This window comes from Ostrea edulis, chromosome 1, assembly GCF_947568905.1.
Source record: "Ostrea edulis chromosome 1, xbOstEdul1.1, whole genome shotgun sequence".
Lineage (NCBI taxonomy): Eukaryota > Metazoa > Mollusca > Bivalvia > Ostreida > Ostreidae > Ostrea > Ostrea edulis.
The window spans coordinates 93,991,891-94,016,890 of NC_079164.1; the positions used below are offsets into that span (position 1 = coordinate 93,991,891).

Below are 25,000 nucleotides of genomic sequence, written 5' to 3' on the forward strand. Positions count from 1 at the left end.
TCTATCTATCTATCTATCTATCTATCTATCTATCTATCTATCTATATATATATATAAACTCTAAACACTTTGTACCCGTGTTACCGCAAACTTCCGCCAGAGTTCGTTTGCTCACAAACCATTAAGCAAATCTGTATATTGTACTGCGTCACATAGGAGAGCAATCGTAACTACTCGGCTATTTCCGTAACCGGTTACGGAAAAAGACGAGCGCGTGATCCGATTGATAGGAGAGGTCTATTCGTAGGTGACGTAATGAGGCCTCGACGGGGAGTTTGCATGTGTACACGCGAAAGTACTATGACGTCACAGTATTATAAACGTCAAAGTTGATATTGCGCGAAAAACATTTGAGAAAGGTGAGAGTCTAATAATTATAAGTTATAGACTTTGTATGGGAAAATATGACGACCGAGTTTTTTGGCGCGTAGACGGACCGAGCTTGCGAGGTCCGTTCGCGACAAAAAACGAGGTTGTCATATTTCCCATAAAAAGTCTATAACCTTTTTATTATATACTTTCAATTTCATTTAGAAACTAACAATAATTTTATTTTTAACAATAACTTTATCGGTTTAACTGAGTAAAAGATGAAAAACACGAAAAATTAAAAAATTAACGGCGTAGAAATTTGATTGTGACGTAATGTTTGCGGGCCGGACAAACTCCCCGTCGAGGCCTCATTACGTCACCTACGAATAGTTTGTGAGCAAACGAACTCTGGTGGAAGTTTGGCGGGCCGGAATGTTTCCGGGCATATATCGTGTGATATATGCCCGCAAACTTTTAAAGAAAATAGAAGTGATGAAATTGAAAGTATATAATAATAAAATGAACAATACTCACCCGACCTCGTGGACACATCCTAAACTATGACTATGCGTACAATTAAATATTTGGTAAGTAATGTAACATAATTTTAGAAATGTTTGTTCACAAAGCAGTCAACTTTTGGCCTAAGTGAATACAAACAAGAAAGATTACAGTAAGTAGTTAATCGTAAATACATCAATATTGTTATGATCAGTTATTATTACACGTTCTTTGCATAAAAGACATTAATTATTAAAGACAAAATTGTTCCCTTTTGTTTATTCTGTGTGGTACATAAGAAGAATTGGTATATTTCGCAAAAACTGCATTAAGGAACACATTAAGATATTAACAAATTCATGCAAAGAGGTTTTTAATCTTCAAAATTACACTTATCTTTGTGTATGTTACATTCCATCTTCCAATTCCACTTATTTTCAAAAGTTCAACACACATGGTCAATGCACAGTACTTAGATTACCTTATATCCAGTGAAAATTTAATTAGCCAAATTTTATATTTTAGTGTATCCGAGTTTGTCTCAACTCGCTGATTGCCATGGTAAAATTTCATGGAAAATCCTATAGCTAAATTCCAGGTAGTAAATCTATCTAGCTTCAATACCGGTACCTCATGTCCTGCACCTCAAAATTTCATATGGAATGAAGACACGCCCATTAAATTTTAAAAGGCTTCATGCTCGGACAAGGTTTAAAAAAAATAACGCATTTTATTAATAATTGTGATTCAGGTTTCACAGATGTTGACATGGAAAATAGAGCTGAAGAATTTAGTGATATTGTTACATCAGCTGCCAACACCTCACAACATCAACTATTAATAGAGCTGAAGAATTTAGTGATATTGTTATATCAGCTGAAGAATTTAGTGATATTGTTATATCAGCTGAAGAATTTAGTGATATTGTTATATCAGCTGCCAACACATCACAACATAAACTAGATCATAAGCGCAAAAATGTGAATAAAAAAGTGTTCGACTCAGATTTACAGAAGTTGCAACACAGATTGATTATGAAAGGCAAGATTTACAGTAGATTTCCTAGGGATCCAGTTAAGGGCCGTTACTATAAATTATCTAGAGAAGACAATAAATTAAGAAAACTTAAACGCAAACATTTCCTAAACTCCATTTTAAATCAACTTGATGCACTCAAAAGTAAACAGCCGAATCAGTACTGGAAATTATTCAGTGATATGAAGGATAAAAAAGACAATTCTGTAGCCAACATAGATCCTGAAACATGGACTAATCACTTTCGTAATCTTCATTCTGTTGGGGAAAACTCCTTTAAATCTAGGGTACAAGAAATAGAGAGAATTTTGTCTGGCATGGACAAAGATGGAATCTTTAATGAATTAGATTACAAGATAACCCAAAAAGAAATTGTGGATGTAGTAGTTAGTTTAGAAGCTGGAAAAGCAAAGGGACTTGACTTGATATTTAATGAAATTTAAAACATTGCCAATCATTTGATTCCCTGTATACACAAACATTTTAATATTTGTTTCACTTATGGTGTCTATCCTCGGACCTGGGCCAATGGATACATAGCTCCAATCTTTAAGTCTGATGATCCAAACAACCCTTCAAATTATAGAGGAATTACAATAACTAGTGCTCTTGGTAAACTATTCAACGACATTTTGATTTGTAGATTAAACAATTTTTTTCATGATCACAATAAAATTCATCATTCTCAAATGGGTTTTACTAAAGCTGCACGAACATCTGATCATTTATTTGTGTCAAAATATTGCAACACTAAAGAAGGAAGACTCTATGCACGCTTTCTTGATTTTTATAAAGCGTTTCGACAGTGTTATCTATACAGGTTTAAAGCTTAAATTACTTCATATGAATGTGGGTTCCAGATTTTACAATATCATAAGTGAAATGTATAAGAATAGCCAAGCATGTGTGAAAATTGGAGATTATCTCACTAATTTGTTTCCAATTACTGTAGGTGTTCGTCAAGGCGATAACTTGAGTCCCTCACTATTTAAAATATTCATTAATGATTTTTCCAGCATATTTGGACAGATGTATTGATGTTGTCTCATCTCATACACAAACTGTTAATTGTTTAATGTATGCGCACGATAATGTCATTTTATCATCGTCAGCTAAGGGTATACAAGCAAGGCTTACTAATCGTGAAAAGTACTGTTCTGATTGGTGTCTGAAAGTCAATATAAAAAGACTAAAGTCATGGTTTTTAACAAAGCTGGTCGCAATATTAAACTTTTTTTTTAATGTTAGAATAACATTATTGATTGTGTATCTAGCTATAGATATTTTGGAGTTCACCTAGCTACATCTGGAAGCTTCCATGTAGCCAAATCAGAGCTGTATAAAAAGGCTTTAAAAGACTATTACAAATTGAGAAATTACTTTATTTGATTGAATCCATGTTTAGTACAAGGTTTTCTAGGTATGAAAATTTAAAAATTGATGACTGCTTTAAAAACTTGCCATGTGAAAGAGAATACACCTCAAATTTTGTAAATTTATTCTTGGTGTTCATAAAAAAGTACAACTTTTGCAGTACTAGCAGAGTTGGGAAGGTTTCCCTTACATTATGACATTATTAGGTCGCTAATTGAAAGCTGGTATAGATTAGAGAATTTGTCTACTGAATTTTCTTTACTCAAAGATGCATATGAATATAGCAAAAATCTTCTCTTTTTTTACGCAATTATTTGAATATCAGAGATGAACTTGTTGCTTATGGGAAACATAAAAAAAATTGATCTGTAATAAAACAATATTTGATTATAATGTGAAAGACTGGTCGTCAAATTTACAGAACTATAATGAGGGCAAATCGAGCACATACACTGCACATATATGTGAAGCTCAAACAAAACTGGGGTTATGAAAATTATTTATGCGTAGTTAGAAATTTAGATCACCGAAAGTCATTGAGCAAGTTAAGAATTTCTTCTCATAGGTTGAAAATCGAAACGGGTAGGTTTATCAACATTCCTACAGAGGACCAATTATGCACAACATGCATGTCTAATACCATTGAAAATGAAATACATTGTTTTAATAACATGTGAAAAATATTATAACGAAAGATTAAAGAAATATTTAATTTTGTAGAAAAAACAATTTCAAAATTTTCTACTTTAAATAATGAGAAAAAACTATTTTGGCTACTGAAAACAGAAGAAGAAAAAATTCTTGATCTTGTGGGCAGATTTATTTACAATAACATGGTACAGTAATATACTGTATACATTGTCAGTTACTGTTATCAATATGCATAGTCTATTGTTTGGCATCTCTTCTCTTCACTGTTGTAACCATCTCATGCTTGTCTACTTTGGACTCTGAACAAGAAATAAAGTACTCTAAGTAGTCTATATGTCCCCGATGAATTTCCCCCATACAATATTAGTTTGATTTGCAAAATATACCTGAATTCTATATTATATAACAACACCCTACATGTACAAGGCATTTATCATTATTTCTTTATTTCTTTATTTTATTGCCCCCAATCTGACTAAAGTACAGACCTAAAGAACAGACCTATATTGTATATTTTTAATATAATATAGGTCTGTACTTTAGTCAGATTGTAATTAATTGTCCCCAATCCACGTATTTTTTTCACACATGTGTAAACAGCCCTAGTAGTTTACCTCAGGAAGTACTTAGTAGCCTCAGCTAACAGAAGATAGTTCCTTTGTAAGCAATTAATTTTTTCTACAAATTACACAAAATGTCCTAATCAGGGGTACAGAAATTAAGAGAAAAGAAAAAAAATCGCACGTGAAAATCCGGAAAACAATACTGAGATAGATTTCGGCATTTACTTTGGTGGGCGGTAAATCTAGTACTGCCGACTCCCGACTCCCGATGGTCCCGGATTGCGATATTTTAAAGATAATATTAAAACCGGTCAACAGAATTACTTCATACTTCTCGGGAACAATCTTTTAGTCCAAATTGATTCACACAATTAAAAAAAACCCCAATAATGATAAGTATAAATTCTTAAACTTGAAATGTCAACTACTCAAAAGCGGAAAATCAAGTACTGTGTTGTAAATACAAAAACCGAAAACGGACACTTTTCATTCAATGCATGATTTATAAAGATACTTGAAAAAAAAAAAAAATAAAAGAAAAAACGATGTTGAATAAATCTACGACGGCGTATTCGTGCCAATTTACCTAGCAGAAAAAATAAAAATAAATCGTTTCTACGATTTATTAAATCGTAGAAACGATTTAAAAAGTCGTTTCTACGATTTAGAAAGTCGTTTCTACGATTTATTAAATCGTAGAAACGATTTTAAAAGTCGTTTCTACGATTTAGAAAGTCGTTTCTACGATTTATTAAATCGTTTCTACGATTTAGAAAGTCGTTCCTACGATTTAGAAAGTCGTTTCTACGATTTATTAAATCGTAGAAACGATTTTAAAAGTCGTTTCTACGATTTAGAAAGTCGTTTCTACGATTTAATAAATCGTAGAAACGACTTTCTAAATCGTAGAAACGACTTTTAAAAAGTCGTTTCTACGATTTAGAAAGTCGTTTCTACGATTTAAAAAGTCGTTTCTACGATTTAGAAAATCGTTTCTACGATTTATAAAGTCGTTTCTACGATTTTTAGGTCTCGGGCGACATATTGCAATTGGTCGTCGTCCGTCATCGTGCGTTAAGAATTGAACATTTTTAACTTCTTCTTGAGCTTCTTTGGGACAATGTGTGAATTAAAGAGGCATAATGTTGATTTAGACTTGTTTATATATGTGAATATGTACATATGAGTTATGATATGTTAAAATCTCTGTCTTAAGTAATTAATAAGACCTATGTATCTTTTGTTTTATTTTTGATAATCATAATTCTTGTTGAAAAGGTATGATATGTGTACGTTTGTAAAGAATAATGAAGTTCTAGCGAGCCGCTATCCTACTGATACCAGATGAGTTTCTTATTTTTTGATAATCAGCATTTGATTAATTGATATTCGGTACATCACGTCCAGCTCACCCATCCTCTCCCATCTGTGTTTAGCTCAGCTCAGTTTCAAAGATTTCATTAACTTCATAGTATCTTAGCAAGCAATTAACAATTACCCTCGGGCTCTTGTTTGTTTTTCCAGCTTCCAGCCATATAAATTGCAGAAACAACTTTTTAAATCGTAGAAACGACTTTCTAAATCGTAGAAACGACTTTTTAAATCGTTTCTACGATTTAATAAATCGTAGAAACGATTTATTTCTATTTTTTCTGCTAGGTAAATTGGCAGGAATACGCCGTCGTAATGAAGTGATTCTGTTGGCCGGTTTTAATATTATCTTTAAAACATCGCAATCCGGGACCATCGGGAGTCGGGAGTCGGCAGTACTAGATTTACCGCCCACCATTTACTTTATCTTCTCGGAATTCCTCGGAAGAGTTCCACTCGAATCTGTAAACAAAGTAATGGAGGGAAATATCTTTGCGTCCACAGAAACTGTCGAGTGTCCCTTGTGTTCTCAGAGTTTTCAACCTTCAGTAATCAACAGACACGTGAACAATTGCTTAAACATCAGGGATGACAACACCGATTCGTCTGCAGCTAACGCTCCTCAAACTAAAAAGCGGAAGAGCACTGACGGCCCTGAAGCACCTCAGAAATCTGCATGGGGCAGTCTGAAGCCCCCAAAAGGAACATCAGCCCCAAGTGCAAAAAAGGTGAAATCAGGATCACCGAAGAAAACTCAGTCCAAGAAAGGCGTAAATCACAACGATGCTCAAAGTGACGATTACAGTCCAAATGCCGAAAATAGTCCATATCTTGAAAAGAAACGGGTGAAGTCTAACAACATTCCAGTGTTTGGTGCTCCACGGAGACCTGACAAGTCTGACAGTATTAGTGGCACCGTACCTCTGGCAGAGAAATTACGACCACTCAGTTTAGATGACTATGTAGGGCAAGAAAAGGCTGTTGGGAAGAAAAGCATACTTCGAAATTTGTTGAAAAGTAATGATATTCCATCCATGATTTTGTGGGGTCCGCCGGGTTGTGGAAAGGTGAGAATCGTGGTGGGGGGGGGGGGGGGGGGGGGGGGGGGGTAATTTGATGGTGGTGGTTGACGCGGCCCATGCCTACATATATGTAGAGCGGTAAATAACAATATTCATGCATTCTATTAGCTTATAATGCCTTAATTCTAGTGGAAATATTTCAATTAGATGTTTAATGACAAGGTCCACGTAATCTATTAGCTTATGTCATAATTCTGGTGGAAATATTTCAATTAGATGTTAAATAACAAGGTCCACATAGTGTATTAGCTTATGTCAATTCTGGTGGAAATTCCAACTACATGTTGAATCAAAAGGTGTATATTGTATAGATTTCATCAACACATTTATAATGACATTTCTGTGATTTATCTTGTTGGAAATTCCACCAGAATTAGGGCATAAGCTGATGAACTGCATGAACCTTGTTATTTGCGGCTGTGTCTAAATGTATCTGAATTAGTATTGAAAAAATCGGAAATTTTCATAATCGATCATAATTGGAAGAACTGTGTCGATCAATGATTGATATTTACATGTAGTTAATAAATGTCTAATATTGTTGGGGTTATTTCTATTTAGTTTTATGGATATATGTGCAGCATACACATTAGCTGGTGTCACTGAATTCCCGCTTTTCAATGTGGAGTCCACTCTGACTCTCCACCGCACATCTCGATATAAAAGCAGGATTAACAGTCAGGTGAATCTCAGATTAGATATTAATTAGTGTACAGGCGACGATCGATTTTGAAAAATAGAATCGATAATCAGAATCGAAGAGCCAAAAACGATCAACAATAGATTGTCGGTTACAATCATTCATCACTAATCTGAATAATCATGATTTTAGGGACAGGGGCTGACAAACAGAGCAAAATTCACTTACCTTACCTGTGATTTTACTTGCCCAGGGTACATACCACAAATTATGAAATAAAACAATGCATGTGATTTTTATTTTTCTAGCCTTATACTTAACATTCATCATAATATAATTCCGATGAGCATCACAGGTTTGACAAAACTTAAGCCCTATTCTAAAATGTTTGCATACATATGATATGAATCCACATTTCAAATGTTTCTGCCTTCAATATTTCTACCAATTGTAATGATACCCATTTCCTCATGAATGTAATGCAGATGTCAACAATGCGTGTGTGATTCCTGATATAGTACGTCTATTTTAAAGGCTGGGAATTTAGACAGAAATGATCGTATAATGTGAATATATATATATTTAAAGGTTTTTTGGAAATACATGAGGGTATGGAGTGCAAAGCCTCATGTCATAATGCTTTTTTGTAGTTTATGCCTTGAGTTGGAAACCCCCAACAGACTTCAGGGTTGGCAAAAAAGTGGTCAATATGAGTATTGACCGGGCCGGTGGTCAATACTGGTTAAAAACTGGTCAATACTGGTCGATTGAAAATTATTTGGTCATTATAGTCTGTGTTATTTATTTTAAATGTTTAAGTGACCATTATGGTAAATACTGTAATTCATAACATGCACTATCAGTTTATAATATACTTATAAGTCATAATATTACATAAATAATGTACAAATGACTCTGTTGAATTGGGGAAGATGTAAAAGTTTCTGTTCAAATTCTTTAGTTTAACAAGAACTACCTATAAGTATTGTTTCATCAATCTTCATTTTAACTGTTGAATAAACATTTGAGGGGGTGGGTTGGTGATGTTTTCATAACAATAACAGGCACACTGGTCATCTCTGGTCCCAGCCTATGCTTATTAACACCTGTCAACTCTGCTTCCTGTGCTCAGGTAATATCCAGCTACACCTGTACCTTTTATTCTTAATCTGTCCAGGTACATGTATTGTATTAAGAGGTCTGTTTCCAATCATCAAGCTATGCTATAGAACTGTGACCTTCTTGTAGGTACTGAAGATATTTCGGTCAGTTTCAGCAAACCAAATATATTAAACTTATGAAATTACATTTAATTATCTAATGAAAAATATTAATCAACAATTGATTCATATAATGAAAAGACTTAATTTATCTTTCTCTTTGCAAGAAAAGTACAAAAATAGCAAAATGGACAGTTTAAATCACAATTGACCAGTATTGACCACTTGGGGAGTATTGACCCAGACGGTTAAAACCACTGGTTAAAACCAGGGGCGGTTTTAACCGCCCAACAGTACATATAAAACTTTGCCAACACTGTCACACCAAACTTTGACATTGGATCGGCATTGCTCACAGTGTTCTTGATTTAATGATTGGTCATTCGTGCTTTGAAATTGTTAAAATTTTCTCCATCATCGATCTTCTCAGCTTCTGCCACCAATATGTCAACCAATATGTGTTCTTGCACTTGAAACTGTTTGTATGCATTGTATTGAGTAAAAACTCGCAACAACAGTTTGAGATTAAACTGGTTCGCATATTTTACCGGTGAAATACATAATGGAAGATAACTAGTGCGATGATTTATCTTAGAAGCGCAAGTCTTTTATCTTTCATTAATAATACTAAATGTACTACCACTACAAAATAAGTAACAAAAACTTTAATTTTTTTTTACCAAAGCCATGAAAACTGTATTGTACTACATGATAAAGCAATACAAGCTGTAGCTAATGGTAGAATGACATACTCGTGATTGAATATGTATAGTTTCATAGAATCAGAGTGGAAGCAATAAACCCATCAAATCAGCAGAAAATATTGATTCATGAAATAGTATTTTCCTAACAGTAATTTCTTTTTCTGATGTGTATAACCTCGGAGGTCACAAGTTCAGAAAAATGCAGAAGAGAGGCACTGAGCATGTGTCAGATTTATAAACAATTTATCCAATTTGTCAGTTTTAAAGAAAACTCATCAAAATTTCATTTGAGTGGTACATTTGTGTGATTATTACTTTCTTATACTTGAAGTACTTCAAGTCATTCTTAAAACAATGTAATATTTTAAAACAAACGACATGTTTAGTTACTCATGTCAGTTTCCATCTTTGTATGACCTCATTTGCAGCAACCCAATTATGTTCAGCAATCATCGTTCACATGTCCAAGTATGTGACGATTGCGTCCGAGGCTGTGGCGGTTTATACGAAATTCTCATTGTAGATATGTTCTCAAGCAATATTTTCTTGTTTATTTTGCTGAAGTTTTCATCAGATCATGGGGATTCTATTAGTTATATACCTTAAGGTATTCATTGGTGCATACTTGGGTAGTTGAAATATATACTGTCAGTTTGTATTGCTTTTTATAAGAATCGCATGCTCGCATCATGTCAGATTTAGTCCGTCCATGATTTAGCAGACTTAATTTTTTTTGGAGTTGACACAATTAAGAATAACGAGGTTGTTTGTATAAGGTGATCAATGTGAAAACCATGGAAGCATATGTAAGTGACTAGATTATCTAGATATACTGTAATGTTTTCTTCTGTTGTAGACAACTTTAGCCAAAATCATCGCAAATGGCTGTAAAACAAAGGGCAAATACAAGTTTACTCCAATGTCAGCAACAACAGCAGGAGTCAGTGATGTTAAGGAAGCTGTCAAAATAGCCAAGAATGAGCAGAAGTCCCTGGGGAGAAAAACCATACTCTTTTTGGATGAAATTCACAGGTTCAACAAATTACAGCAGGTAAGTTGCTCCACTTCTGCTCGAAGTGTATTAACATCTGCTTATGCTCTGAGTGGATAAACATCTGCTCATGCTCTGGGTGGATAAACATCTGCTCATGCTCTGAGTGGATAAACATCTGCTCATGCTCTGAGTGGATAAACATCTACTCATGCAGGGTTTGACACTAAGGCACGTCCGACCGACCGAGTCTACTAAATGATAGGTCCGGTCGGGTAAAATGTCGATTTACTAGTCCGACTGGTCGTGTTAAGTAATAAGCAAGAAACTACCAATCTTGAACCGTGTGGTGGAATAATCTCTATTTTTAGTTCTAATAAATAAGTCGCGGTCGGTAGTGATGTTTTACGACATCTACTCGATGTTAATTATACCCCCCGCAACAAGTTGTGGGGGGGTATACTGGAATCGGGTTGTCCGTCTGTCCGTCCATCTGTAGACGCAATGGTTTCCGGGCTCTAAAGCATTATCCTTTCCACCTATTGTCACCATATCATATATATGGACTACCCATGGAATGAAGATGTTCCCTATCGATTTTGGGGTCAAAAGGTCAAAGGTCAAGCGCACTGGACATCGAAGCAGCAATATGGTTTCCGGGCTCTAAAGCGTTATCCTTTCCACCTACAGTCACCATATCATACATATGGACTACCCATGGGATGAAGATGTTCCCTATCGATTTTGGGGTCAAAAGGTCAAAGGTCACGCGTACTGGACATCGAAGTAGCAATATGGTTTCCGGGCTCTAAAGTGTTATCCTTTCCACCTACAGTCACCATATCATACATATGGACTACCCATGGGATGAAGATGTTCCCTATTGATTTTGGGGTCAAAAGGTCAAAGGTCACGTGCACTGGATATCGAAGTAGCAATATGGTTCGGTTTGTCATGCCATTTGTTTTTTACACTCAGAAAAGAGGTAGTTTATACCTATTACCAACACCCTTTGGGAGATTGGGGTAAGCGGGGGGTATTCTTAGTGAGCATTGCTCACAGTACCTCTGGTTTTAAGCAGTTTATTTGAATTGACTATAATAAAGAGTTTATCAAGTTTATAAATTACGTCGTAAACGTTTGTCATTTACATGAAATTTTTAAATATGGAGAAACTATCAGGGGTTTTTTCTAGAAAGTTGGTCAGGGCTAGTGGATATAAAGTCAGGTCTAGTAAACATCATTTGAAGTAGCCCGACTGGTCTAGTGCTCAAAAAAGTAAATGTCAAACCCTGTCATGCACTGAGTGGATAAACATGTACTTATAAACATCTGGTGAATTTCTCGTTAGAGGTGTGTGCTAGGCATTAATGTTGCTTGTGTTCTGTATGAAGAGATGTGTTGAACTAATTTTTTTTCCCGAGATCATGCTGAGCACAACTGATGCTGGTTCTGTGACAAGTTACCGAGGTTTATTTTATTCAAGATTTTCTGGCTTGGATTTCTCAAAAAATCTCCAAAGTTTGAGTTTTCTTTTATTTGAGCAGTCAAAATTTGAGTAAAATCTCAGATTGAAGTCCAAATATTGACAGAAGATTCTTTTGAGAAATGCAGGCCTAGAGTCCAAGGATGTGCCTATGGAAAACTCAGAATTTTTAACGTCCTAAATAAAATATTGATGGAATAACCATTAGAGTGAGCGCAGCTTCCCTATGCATTTGTTAGGAGTTCATGCAGTTGATTGATTGATTGAATATTGTTTAACGTCCCCCTTAAGAATATTTCACTCATATGGAGACGTCACCATTGCCGGTGAAGGGCTGCAAAATTTAGGCCTATGCTCGGCACCTATGGCCTTTAAGCAGGAAGGGATCTTTATTGTGCCACACCTGCTGTGACACAGGACCTTGGTTTTTGTGGTCTCATCCGAAGGACCACCCCTCTTAGTCACCTCTTACGACAAGCAAGGGGGTACTGAGGACCTATTCTAACCTGGATCCACACTGGACTTTTGACTAGCATATGGTATTTCATAACTGGAATTGCCTACAGATAGGCAAATATATCTATTTTCTACCTACCCAGGGGTGGTGGGTTCGCAGTCGTTATTTTCTTTTTTATGGCCATCTGATCTTTGCTTCTGATGTCTTTTCCTTCATAAATCTCTTGTGTCATTTGCATACTAGTGCCCTGCTAAAATTCCGGTGATCTGATTGATTGATTGTATTTTGTTTAACGTCCCGCTTGAGAATATTTCACTCATTTAGAGACGTCACCTTTGCCGGTGAAGGGCTGCAAAATTTAGGCCTATGCTCGACACGTAGTCTTTGAGCAGGAAGGAATCTTGATTGTGCCACACCTGCTGTGACACGGGACCTCGTTTTTTGCGGTCTCATCCAACGGACCGCCCCATTTAGTCGTCTCATACGACAAACAAGGGGGTACTGAGGACCTATCCCCACAGGACTCCGGTGATCTGATGTGCATTCCATCTTTGTTTGAGTGAAGTTCAAATCATGGCCTACAAAATATTTTATGATTTCTCGTGCACCAAAAATGACGTTGACGTCGTCATATCGTGCAAATTTCATTACAGGTAGGTTTAGAAATGACATCACATCTCTGCCGTTTATGATGTCCTGCAGTTGTAAAACCAGTATATTACATGAAAAACATCACTGATTCCATTGATATAAATTTGAATGCGATATATTTGTTTTGAAACTATTTGCTTTGAGTGGTACAAAGAAAATGTCTAGTACTTATTTTTGTACCTGAGCCAACAATGCAGATAGATACCTTTTTATTCAGTAACATCCCATTTATCTCTTTTATTACTTATTTCAAATTTTATAATTTTGTTTAGACAATGTTAGAAAAGTAAAAGTTTTCTCATGTAAAAAATCTTTTGGATCTGATGTGTATTTCGAAAATTATTAACATTGTCTACGACTTTTTGGGACAACCCTCTTACATAAGTAAAGCTTCTTACAAACATGTGATAATCATTTTATGAAAACTTACATCCTACGAAAGAATTTTGAAAAATATTATTTAGTTTAGACATGGGACCGACTTTGGACTTAAACGCACCAGGTACTTTGGTATGAAGCATCTTTTGGACAAGGATGACAGACGTTGTAAGTTTCAGGTCTTCTGCACCCATGGGGCCTTAAGGGTTGCGTAACAACTGCCAAAGATTGACCAATATTCAAAAATCTTTTCTTTGGTCCCCCGACTGCAACGTGGAAGGAGACATAGAAGTACCGGTGTCTGTCCGTTCGTCCCACTTGACTTTGTGGATGCAACTCCTCGGAAACAATTCAACGAATTTTGTTCCAATTTTGTAGGATTGTTAGTCACCATATGTACATGTAGTTGATCATATTACACCGCGATTTTGATTGTCATGGTCACTTTGTCACTACCGTATATACTCGCCTATAAGTCGGATTTTTGGGAGTCAATTTTTGGTCCAAAACTCTATGTCCGACTTATAGGCGCGTCCTAAGAAAGAATGGTATTTTTCTGGGCGGCGTAATGTAGTGTTTTTTAAACAACTCTGATGATTATCATGGACTGCCACAGAAATGATTATTGTTCACAAATATCTAGACATAGTGTATTGTTTATGTATTTTAAAAGTATGTATAAAGTACAAGTATTTACATATTTTTATCTAGTTCAAAATTATTTACATACCGGTAACTAATACTTTCAATTCTACTAATCTATCGTTTATCGGTAAAATTGAATTACGAACTCGATTTAATATTGAAATATTCATATATTTACCGTCTGAAATATATATTCATAAAAGATTGAATATTATTAACAGATAATTTAGTTCATCATTCTTGACTCTTAAAAACTCTATTGTTTATACAATGAATTATACTGGATTCCCACAATAACAGTTTTCGCGAGGCGCGTGCCACTAAGTAAACACGTTGTCAGGTACTGGTAATTAGGAGACCATAATTGCTTAGGTAAACAAGGGATCATTGTCCATAATAGATCAAGGGTTGTGTTTAAACCCCAAACAGATATGGCTTGGATATTGAGCACCTCATAATTATTAATTTCTCAAAATATTTTTTGAAACATAGGTAAAAACACTAGAGCATTGACTTGAAATTGTCAACCGATTCTGACAAAAATTTGTACTGACTTATAAGCAGGTCAATGGCAAATTCCTACAAAATAACCTTAAAAAATACAACCGACTTATAGGCGGACCGACTTATAGTCGAGTGTATACAGTAAATGCCATAGATTTGTGCTTGTCCAGTCACTAACTTTCATACTGCATGGGGCATCTTTGTGAAACTTGCATAACATGATCACATCCAAAAGTGAAAGGTTCCTATTTATTTTGAGGTTCAAAGGTCAAGGTATTTTTCTCACTAAATGCTATAGATTTGAGCTTGTCCGGTCTCTAACTTTCATACTACTTGGTTCAACTTTGCCAGACTTGCATATTTTGATCACATTTATTTTGAGGTCAAAAGGTCAAGGTCTCTTTTCACTATATACTGTAGATTTGAGCTTTCCTCTAACTTTTATACATGTACTTGCTGGTGCATGTTTATCAGACTTCAAATCCTGATGACATTCAAGATTCATGTTGCTTTTGAAATCCAAAGGTCATGGTCATTATCACACTAAATACCTATGGCAGTCATTCAAAGCTTCATACTTTTAAACTATATTAGATATGTGCTTGTTTTACTTCGTGAATGTAAGCGTGCATAGTTTTCCAAACTGCAACTCAGCCATACACATCTTGAAATATACATACACATCTTTGATGCGTTTTAGTAATTTTTTTCGGTTGTGGGGGGACATATGGCTACATGTAGCAATCTTGTTTTAAAAGTATTCCCCCCCCCCCGAATTAGTACATCCTTCATTGAGTATCAATGTATGAGTATAAGGTGACTGTGGTGAGTGTTGAGGCCCATGGGCCACTTACTGTCACTACTGCCACTTACTGTCACTTATTGCCACTTACTGCCACTTACCGCCACTTACTGTCACTTACTGCCACTTACTGTCACTTATTGCCACTTACTGTCACTTATTGCCACTTACTGTCACTTATTGCCACTTATTGCCACTACCGCCACTTACTGTCACTTATTGCCACTTACTGTCACTTATTGCCACTTACTGTCACTTACTGCCACTTACTGTCACTTACTGCCACTTACTGTCATTTACTGTCACTTACTGTCACTTACTGCCACTTACTGTCACTTACTGTCACCTTTTATCGAGATATAGAATACAACAAACAATTGTATGACTGACAAAACATTGGTACATTGTAAATGTAGATACTTCTCTTTAGGATGCCTTATTGCCCCATGTTGAGGATGGGACTATTGTACTCATCGGAGCAACAACAGAAAATCCATCCTTTCAGGTCAACAGTGCTCTTCTCAGCAGGTGCAAGCTAATCGTTCTGGAGAAGCTGGATGTCGGTCATATTGAGAAGATCTTAAAGAGGGCATGTGAAAACATCTCAGCACAGATATTTAGAAAGGATGAGGAAATTGAAGAAAGTGATGAGTATGTTCATAAAATAATACGAACAAGTGTTACATATATTTAGAAAGGATGAGGAAATTGAAGAGTCAGAGTGATTAGTATGTTCATTAAATAATCTGAACAAATGTTACTCTTGCAAACACTGTTTTTGAAAGTATAAATTTTCTTGATACTGACCTTTGCTTTACACCTCTGTCCTACTAACAAAGACGACTAAAAGTTAAACCAACTAAAACATTATTATCAGAGACAATAAGATTATCTGTCCTACTAACAAAGAAGACTAAAAGTTAAACCAACTAAAACATTATCAGAGACAGTCAGATTTTAGAATATTTCCTACAGCTAATTGTGTAAACTTTATAATGTTACAGGGTTGATGCATGGATTGAGAAGGACGCCATCAAAAGCCTCGCCAACTTGTGTGATGGGGATGCCAGATGTGCCTTAAACAGCCTCCAGATGGCGATACAGTCACAGAGAGCTGAACAGGATGGAATGGTGGTGGTGACAGCAGACGACATCAGAGATGTTTTACAAAGGGCCCATGTTCTCTATGATAGAGCAGGCAAGTGTAGAAATCTTGTTCTCTGTGATAGAACAGACAAGTGTAGAAATCTTGTTCTCTATGATAGAACAGACAAGTGTAGAAATCTTGTTCTCTGTGATAGAACAGACAAGTGTAGAAATCTTGTTCTCTGTGATAGAACAGACAAGTGTAGAAATCTTGTTCTCTGTGATAGAACAGACAAGTGTAGAAATCTTGTTCTCTATGATAGAACAGACAAGTGTAGAAATCTTGTTCTCTGTGATAGAGCAGGCAAGTGTAGAAATCTTGTTCTCTATGATAGAACAGACAAGTGTAGAAATCTTGTTCTCTGTGATAGAGCAGACAGGTGTAGAAATCTTGTTCTCTATGATAGAGCAGGCATGTGTAGAAATCTTGTTCTGTATGATAGAACAGACAAGTGTAGAAATCTTGTTCTCTGTGATAGAACAGACAAGTGTAGAAATCTTGTTCTCTATGATAGAACAGACAAGTGTAGAAATCTTGTTCTCTATGATAGAACAGACAAGTGTAGAAATCTTGTTCTCTATGATAGAGCAGGCAAGTGTAGAAATCTTGTTCTCTGTGATAGAGCAGGCAAGTGTAGAAATCTTGTTTTGTGTAAATCAAGTGAAAAGGAGTATTGGTATTACCATGGAACCTTAATATTACGCTTATTGTTTATTATGTTAGACCACATATTACGTGGGGATTTTAACGCACAAAAGCATTTCTTAATAAGAAACGTATAAAAAATAGACATGATTTTTATGTTGTCCCAAGATAAGCCAGGGGCTTAATGCAAATGTTATTAGAAAAATAACGCCAACTTATTTTTTTTTTGTCACAGAAAGTTACCTTTCTTTGCTCCTGTCCTTCATCAAATACCGTGCGGTACCCTTTCTTTCATTAATAACTCTAACAGGTTATTTCTAGGCTAAAAAATATGAATCAATAGTTTCTCATGCACCGCCACATCTGTTAAAAAGGTACCGCATGGAGATTTTTTTTCATTTTATATTTGTTTATTTATGTAAATGAGGTAATTGGTGTTATAGATATTTATGTAAAAGTTCCAGAACATTTTAATAAAAGTTTAGCCATTGAGAATTTGCAAGATATTGTTATAAGTGATTCTCACCAATCCACTTTTACAGGAGACGAACACTACAATATAATTTCCGCCTTGCACAAGTCTATTCGAGGATCTAGTGAAAGTGCTGCCCTCTACTGGCTGGCCAGGATGTTGGAAGGCGGAGAAGACCCACGTTACATTGCGAGGAGGCTAATCAGAATAGCCAGCGAAGATATTGGTACAGTGTATTTCAAAAACTGTTTTTATTATGGAAGAAAATAAATTTTGTTGATTTGAGCTGAAAATTTTCGAATTTAATTTTTTTTTCATTTTTAATGTTTACAATCTTAACTATTTTAAAGGTATTTCTAATGGTCATGAAAAAATTAAAAAATTCCTTACATTTACACAGAATTTAAGCTGATTGCAGACTTTACATTTTATCATCTTAATATTGCACAGAGAACATTTTAAAGCAATGTAGAAATTGAATTCATTACAGTTTGGGAGGGGGGGGGTGCAGTTCGTATACTAAAGTCCAAGTCGGTATTAGTAGACTTCATGGTTCGTACGGGTCATGGAAATTCATGAAATTTGGTTTTAGGTCTTTAAAAGTCATGGAATTTTTAGAGATGTCATGGAAAGTCATGGAATTTCACTTTTTCCTGGTTTCAATTTTTGAAAACTCCATATACTAAGATAAAAACCCTTTAAAATAAATCGATATTGGCGCCTAATCCAGAACTACTAAAGCCATGTTGGTTTTAATCTGTATCATAAAAGCGCTTGACACAAAGTAATTTCCATTGCTGTAAGCATTTAGATGCGAATGAACAAAAATGCTACAGGTAATGGCACATGTACCGGTGTGCAGTCGGATGAGTCATGCCTGGGAAATGTCTTTATTCTTCTGAGTGGGAGCCTAAGATTTAAGTGGGTCAGTGCTGTAAAGAGTGAAAAACAGAGGTGGATATGGCAAACATAGGGTTGGGGGCACTGACTTCACAATTCACATCGACGTTCTATGAAACATGTAGGCCTAAAACTTCAGAGAGAAGTGGATCAACGAGATATGAGTAGTTTCATAAAAAAAAACGACATTAAAGAGGAAAGAACTTTAACTCTTCCACCTCTCTAGTGCAGTTGATTCGGAAACAAGGTCAACAAATCACAAAGCAACCACTCGGCCGTTTTTATTTGGAGTGTGAAACGTTAAAGGCTGAAATTTTTAAAAATCAATGCATAATTCGTACAAATCAAATGAAAATGTGAACTATTATGTTTCCTGACAGTGCAACTGCTAAGTCATTTTCGTGTGGTAAGAAAGACTTCATATTTGTGTCATAGTCATCAGTCTGTTGTCTGTCTTTGAGGTCATGGAAAATGGGTTGAGCTCATGGTAATCTGACTAAAGTACAGACCTATATTATTATCTATATATATAATAATATAGGTCTGTACTTTAGTCAGATTGAGCTCATGGAAAAGTCATGGAAAGGTCATGGAATTTGATGACTGAAATTCTGTATGAACCATGGACTTACTGATTGTTGTCTGTAAAATACTTGGTATCAATAAGCAAATAACTATAGTGTGTGTGTATAATCCTAAAGTATAAAGTCACGATAGTCATAAAAGTCACAATAGTCACAATAGTTACAATAGTCACAAAAGTCACAATAGTCACAATACTCACAAAAATCACAATAGTCACAATAGATAGATAAAAGAGAAGAAATGGATATTTTTACAGTTCTGAAATATATTTAACACATTTACAAATCACAAGTGTTTTCAGGATTTTTCGGTGAATAATGAAGATGGATTTCAATTATCCAGAAAACACTTGCGCATGTGTTCAGTAGAATAAATACGTAATTGGGACTCGACACATGTGTTCAGTAGAATAAATACGTAATCGGGACTCGACACGTGTTCAGTAGAATAAATACGTAATCGGGACTCGACACATGTGTTCAGTAGAATAAATACGTAATCGCATGTGTTCAGTAGAATAAATATGTAATCGGGACTTGACACATGTGTTCAGTAGAATAAATATGTAATCAGGACTTGACACATGTGTTCAGTAGAATAAATACGTAATCGGGACTCGACACTCGTCAGAATTTACACTCGCCATTTGTGCAACAGATATAGATACTATTAGGTACTGATCTTGAGGTTGTCCAAAAATGTATTAATTTTAAATTCATTGCATTTCTATTTCAGTTTCCATTAGAATCTCAGTAATTCTCTCCTCACACACATTGTTTCCAAATACAAGAATTATATAAAGCACTAAAAGGACCAACAATACCGGCAATCAGATTGTCTAATTGTTAGTGTCAATGGTCATTATTGGTGCTTTCAAGCTGATTTTAATTTGGGAAACTGGCTAAAAGAAAAGGATTCTTACTTTTATTTGATTAGCAACTCTTTGGAGTTCAAAACCTGATAATTGTTTATATCATTTTGCATCATGATTCCTAGGCTCCCTGAAATGATGAGAATATCCAACTTTATGAACAACAGTATTAATTCTAACTGTGAAAAACATAAACTCTTGACTGATTGCATTTTTAGCTCACATGAACTGAAAGTTCTGATCACATTTTGCCTGGTGTCCAGACATAGACTTTAAACATTTTGACTTCTTCTCCAGAACCACAGGGCTAATTTCAACCAAACTTGCCACCAATCTTGGGTGAAGGGGATTCAAGTTTGATCAAATGAAAGATCACATCTTTTTCAAAGCGGAGATATTGAAGAAAAAGTGAAATATGGCGATGTATTTTAAAATTTTTTATTCTCAACCACAGGACTAGAAAAGACAAAATGTTCTGTGAAAGCTTATTTAATGAGTGAAGATTCAAAATTGTTCAGACCATGGCCCCTAGGGGTAAGTAGGGGCCATAATAAGGGATCTACATTTGTTAAGACTCTTTTGCTGAAGAACAACAGGGCTTAGATGACTCAGGTGAGCATTGTGGCCCATGGACCTCTTGTTTTCTTCTCTTTTCTTATCTTAATAGCAGGTCTAAAGATCAATTTGGAAAAATATCCTTAAATTTGTTTAACATTTCGTTATTGGTATTGGTTACAATCACACTCAATCTAGCATAATTTAGGTCCTGAAAGAGTTGCCTAAGGAACAAATATTTTAGTCAAGTCTGTTAATGGGTTAGAGCATAATTCAGATTGCACCTTTTATAAATTGTGAAACACTACACTTTTCTATTGAATTCACTTCTTATGGTTTAATTTCTCAGTTTATGAATACACATTTAGATAAAAACGTCACAATGCTTTGTGTAGCAAGTTACGCTACTGGGGTATAGAATATGGCCAATCTGATTACATGTTATACAAACTGAGTTGAATTGTTTGACTTCTTCACCATGAATATTTCTGTGTTATGGCACTGACTGGACTGAATTGTGTAACTTTTGCAGGTTTGAGTGACCCTCAGGCCCTGAATCAGGCTGTGTCTGCCTACCAAGCTTGCCATTTTGTCGGGATGCCTGAGTGTGATGTAGGTATACAAACATTAGAATTCATGTCTATCCATGTTAACCTTTAGGTGTGTTTATGAAAATTTGCTGCCCTTCTGAATCAGGTGTTGCTCCTGAATGTTCTCCATGTTTTCAAGTATATAGAACCTTTAGCGGTATGAAGTGAATAAAATTAACATCTGCATGTGACAGTCGCTGAGTGTCGAATCAAGTTGTATTTGCCAATTTCAATCATGTTGTGGTTGACCATGAAGGGATCAGAAATGTTGAATTCGTTGCTCGAGCAAAAGAAACACCAAATGTGGAGGGGCAGTATATGAGGAAAGACAACTTTCTGGAATTCTAATGTACAGATGTATGTTTAGATTAAAAAAATATATATTGTACTTGGAAAGCGGTTTGCTGGTACCTGTATGGGGATATATATAAATAGCTATGTAGGTGCATTGAGCATTGAAATAGCATGCAAATAACAAGACAGATTTTTTTTTGGATATTTTATTTAAAATGCCCATTTCATAATGCAAACATACATCATAACAATCATAATGCATATCATACATCAGAAAGATCAGGAAAATTCATTTAATATAATGCAAACATACATCATAATAATCATAATGCATTTCATAATGCATATCGTAAATCAGAATATTGTACATACATCATATTAATCATAGTGCATTTCATATATACACACACACAAAAAAAATCACCATGCAAGTCATATATGATAATTGATCAATATACTGGATATGAGGTTACTTTACTCAACTAGTTTATTTTGTGTGTGGGTATGAATTAATAGAATAGGGAGCACAAAATCTAAACTGTTCGTGTGAATTAATCCCCTTTACCTTAATTATTGCAAGTGTTTCGGGATTTTTACACTATCATAAGGAGTGGTGCCCAGATGTTGGGGAATATTCCATTTTACGCAATTTCCGAGATATCAGCTCTTCTGTGATGGAGGTACATTTAGTATTCTGTAGAATGCTTGGTTGGGAACAAGATGTGTTCATATGTTGTAGGCTGTTTATGTAAATAAGGATAAAAGTTACGAAAGCATAAATTTTGTTTATATCAGCCATTGGTATACATTAACTGACCATATCAAGAATGATTTGTTTGAAGTAGAATATGGAATTCATTAAAATGGGAAATTGTTATTTATTTCATCTTCGACACAAGTGCTACTTTTATCAAAGAAAGATAGTAACACTTATATATGAAGGCAGCGATAAGGAATTTGTACCCATCAGGTGTGTACAGAAACATATTTTGCGTCTTGTCATTCGTAAGAAATTCAACAAAGGGGAAAAAACTGTTGGGCTACTCGGAAATTGCACATTTAGGATGCCCCATTACAATTAGTTACTGGCAATTCTTGTCTGCCACATTTGAAATACATCATAAATCATTATTGTATGACACTAAGATGATTCTCACCATTTTCAGGAGAGCTGTGGTACCTTGATAAAAGAAAATTTTGTTTTTAACACATCTTCTGAATTCAGTAAAGGCACATCATGTATTGCATATTAAAACGTAAAATTGTGTAATTTGAATGTGCAATTCTTCGTAAAAGAATCTCCTTTGTTTTTTCTTTTAAAAAAAAAAGGTAAAACAAAAAAGCCAATCAGAACAGAGGTACATGTAAAGAAAACAAACATGTATGAAAACTTTATATATATTTGGCTTTTGTATGATTTATGACACAGACTCCAGATGTGTAATTTGTCCATTTAAAATCAGAATCATGCAACAAGGGAGCACATCCATGTCTTTTACTGGTTTTGTTTTAGGTGAACCTGGCCCAGTGTGTGGTGTATTTGGCGCGCGCACCCAAAGACGTGGAGGTATACCAGGCTTACAACAGAGCCAAGCACTCCGTTGCCAACCAAAAGGGACCGCTGCCCTCCGTTCCGCTTCACTTACGGAATGCTTCAAATAAAGTCCTGAAATCATTAGGTAAGCAGGGGATTACTATAAGAATTAAACCTTTTTGTATTAATAATACAAAAAGGTTTAAAAGGACGATTGTTCATTTATTATTATATTAAAATTTCAGAGATGTGCCGTGACATTTACTCTGGGGAGTTACCATTTAACAAGCTAATGCTTCTCCTGGTTAATGCTCTCAATATCATTTGTATAACGTAATTATACCCCCTACAAACCAAGATTAAGGAGATGGAGACTAAACTGGGAACACTTTGCTGTAGACACAAGTTGTCCAGATTATATAAATAATGAGGTTGTGTATCTGCTATTTTGATTGAGAATTTTTAACATTCTAAGAAGTTGTGGATATTTTTATGCCTCTGCCACAAAGTGGTTGGGTCATATAGTTTTACCCTTGTCTGTGGTTCCGCAACACCCAGTTTTCCGGACTTTCTATTTAAACGCCTTGAGATATTGAATTGATTTTTTATATACAGGTGTATATTAATGAGTACAGATCGAGCTTGAGTTTTGTTCCAGTTTGTTGATTTTGATGGAGTTGTGCCAATGTAATGTAGAAAAATTAATGTATTTATTTTATGGCTGTTAAAACATATAAAGGATTGTTGTTGAGTTTTTAGGTTTTTAGACCTATTGCTATCTGTTTTTGTCCGTCGTCGTTCGTCGTGCGTTAACATTTGAACATTTTCAGCTTCTTCTCTGAAACCCCTGAACCAATTTCAACCAATTTTGGCATATAGCATCTGTGGGTGGAGGGGAACAAAAATTGTGAAATTCATGGTCCCTGCCCCCCTGGGGCCTGAGGGGTGGGGCAAAAACCATCAAAATGAGTGTAATTTTAAAAAATCTTCTTCTTTACTCCTGGACATCAAGAAGCCAAACTGTGGGCATAATTATAATGAGCATTGAGCCCTCTACCAAAATTGTGAAATTCATGGCCCCTGGGGCAGGGGTTCTTGTGTTAGGGTGGGGCTCTATTGGTCATATAGTGAAAATGTAGAAATTCTTTGAAAATCTTCTTCTCTGTCTCTGGGTATTAAGAGGCTGTCTACGATAAAACCATGCAAATGGCTATTGATGGACATGTGTCGGAATTTCATGAAACTTGGTATATATGCTTTAGATAACATGACTTGAACGTAAAAATAATTATTTTCATTCCACTTGATCGGTAACCATGGAAACGAGAGACACTTGGTTTTCCCCATTTCTATATTTAGATCTATTGAAAAAAATCAGACAATGTACTCTTCTTTTTGGTTTAATGCAAAACCCATGTTTTGCAATTTAATGATACCTATTTCATGATATTGCAGAGACAAATAGGTATTAATAACATATAAACAATCAAAATTTAATACACAGTGCAATAAAATATCAAAGTTTTAAAATGAGGGAAATGCTGAAATTTTACCTAATTTCACCTATTTGCACCGAAACAGGTATAGTTGCCCAAGAAACGCTTCAATAGACATCATATTTGATACATGTGTAGAACCTACAAAAGTAGACAAACTAATAGCATGGTAATGATGAGCAAGGATGCCTCTTTATACCCCCCGCAACAAGTTGTGGGGGGGTATACTGGAATCAGGTTGTCCGTCTGTCCGTCCGTCCGTCTGTCTGTAGACACAATGGTTTCCGGGCTCTAAAGCATTTTCCTTTCCACCTACCGTCACCATATCATATATATGGACTACTCATGGGATGAAGATGTTCCCTATCGAATTTGGGGTCAAAAGGTCACATGCACTGGACATCGAAGTAGCAATATGGTTTCCGGGCTCTAAAGCGTTATCCTTTCCACCTACAGTCACCATATCATACATCTGGACTACCCGTGGGATGAAGATGTTCCCTATCGATTTTGGGCTCAAAAGGTCAAAGGTCATGTGCACTGG

The 25,000-nt window shown here is 35.4% G+C and overlaps 1 protein-coding gene across 1 annotated transcript in view; it reads left to right on the forward strand.

The window, feature by feature from the left end:
* Positions 1–6,229: 6,229 nt before the first annotated feature.
* The window catches only part of LOC125673380 (ATPase WRNIP1-like), a 23,348-nt gene continuing 4,577 nt past the window's right edge, over positions 6,230–25,000 (forward strand). The window contains exons 1-7 of the mRNA XM_048909948.2: positions 6,230–6,874; positions 10,310–10,504; positions 15,798–16,018; positions 16,372–16,565; positions 17,702–17,857; positions 21,075–21,154; positions 22,940–23,105. Coding sequence (XP_048765905.2) covers positions 6,284–6,874; positions 10,310–10,504; positions 15,798–16,018; positions 16,372–16,565; positions 17,702–17,857; positions 21,075–21,154; positions 22,940–23,105 — 1,603 coding nt within the window. The 5' untranslated portion in view covers positions 6,230–6,283. The remainder of the gene's footprint in view (positions 6,875–10,309; positions 10,505–15,797; positions 16,019–16,371; positions 16,566–17,701; positions 17,858–21,074; positions 21,155–22,939; positions 23,106–25,000) is intronic.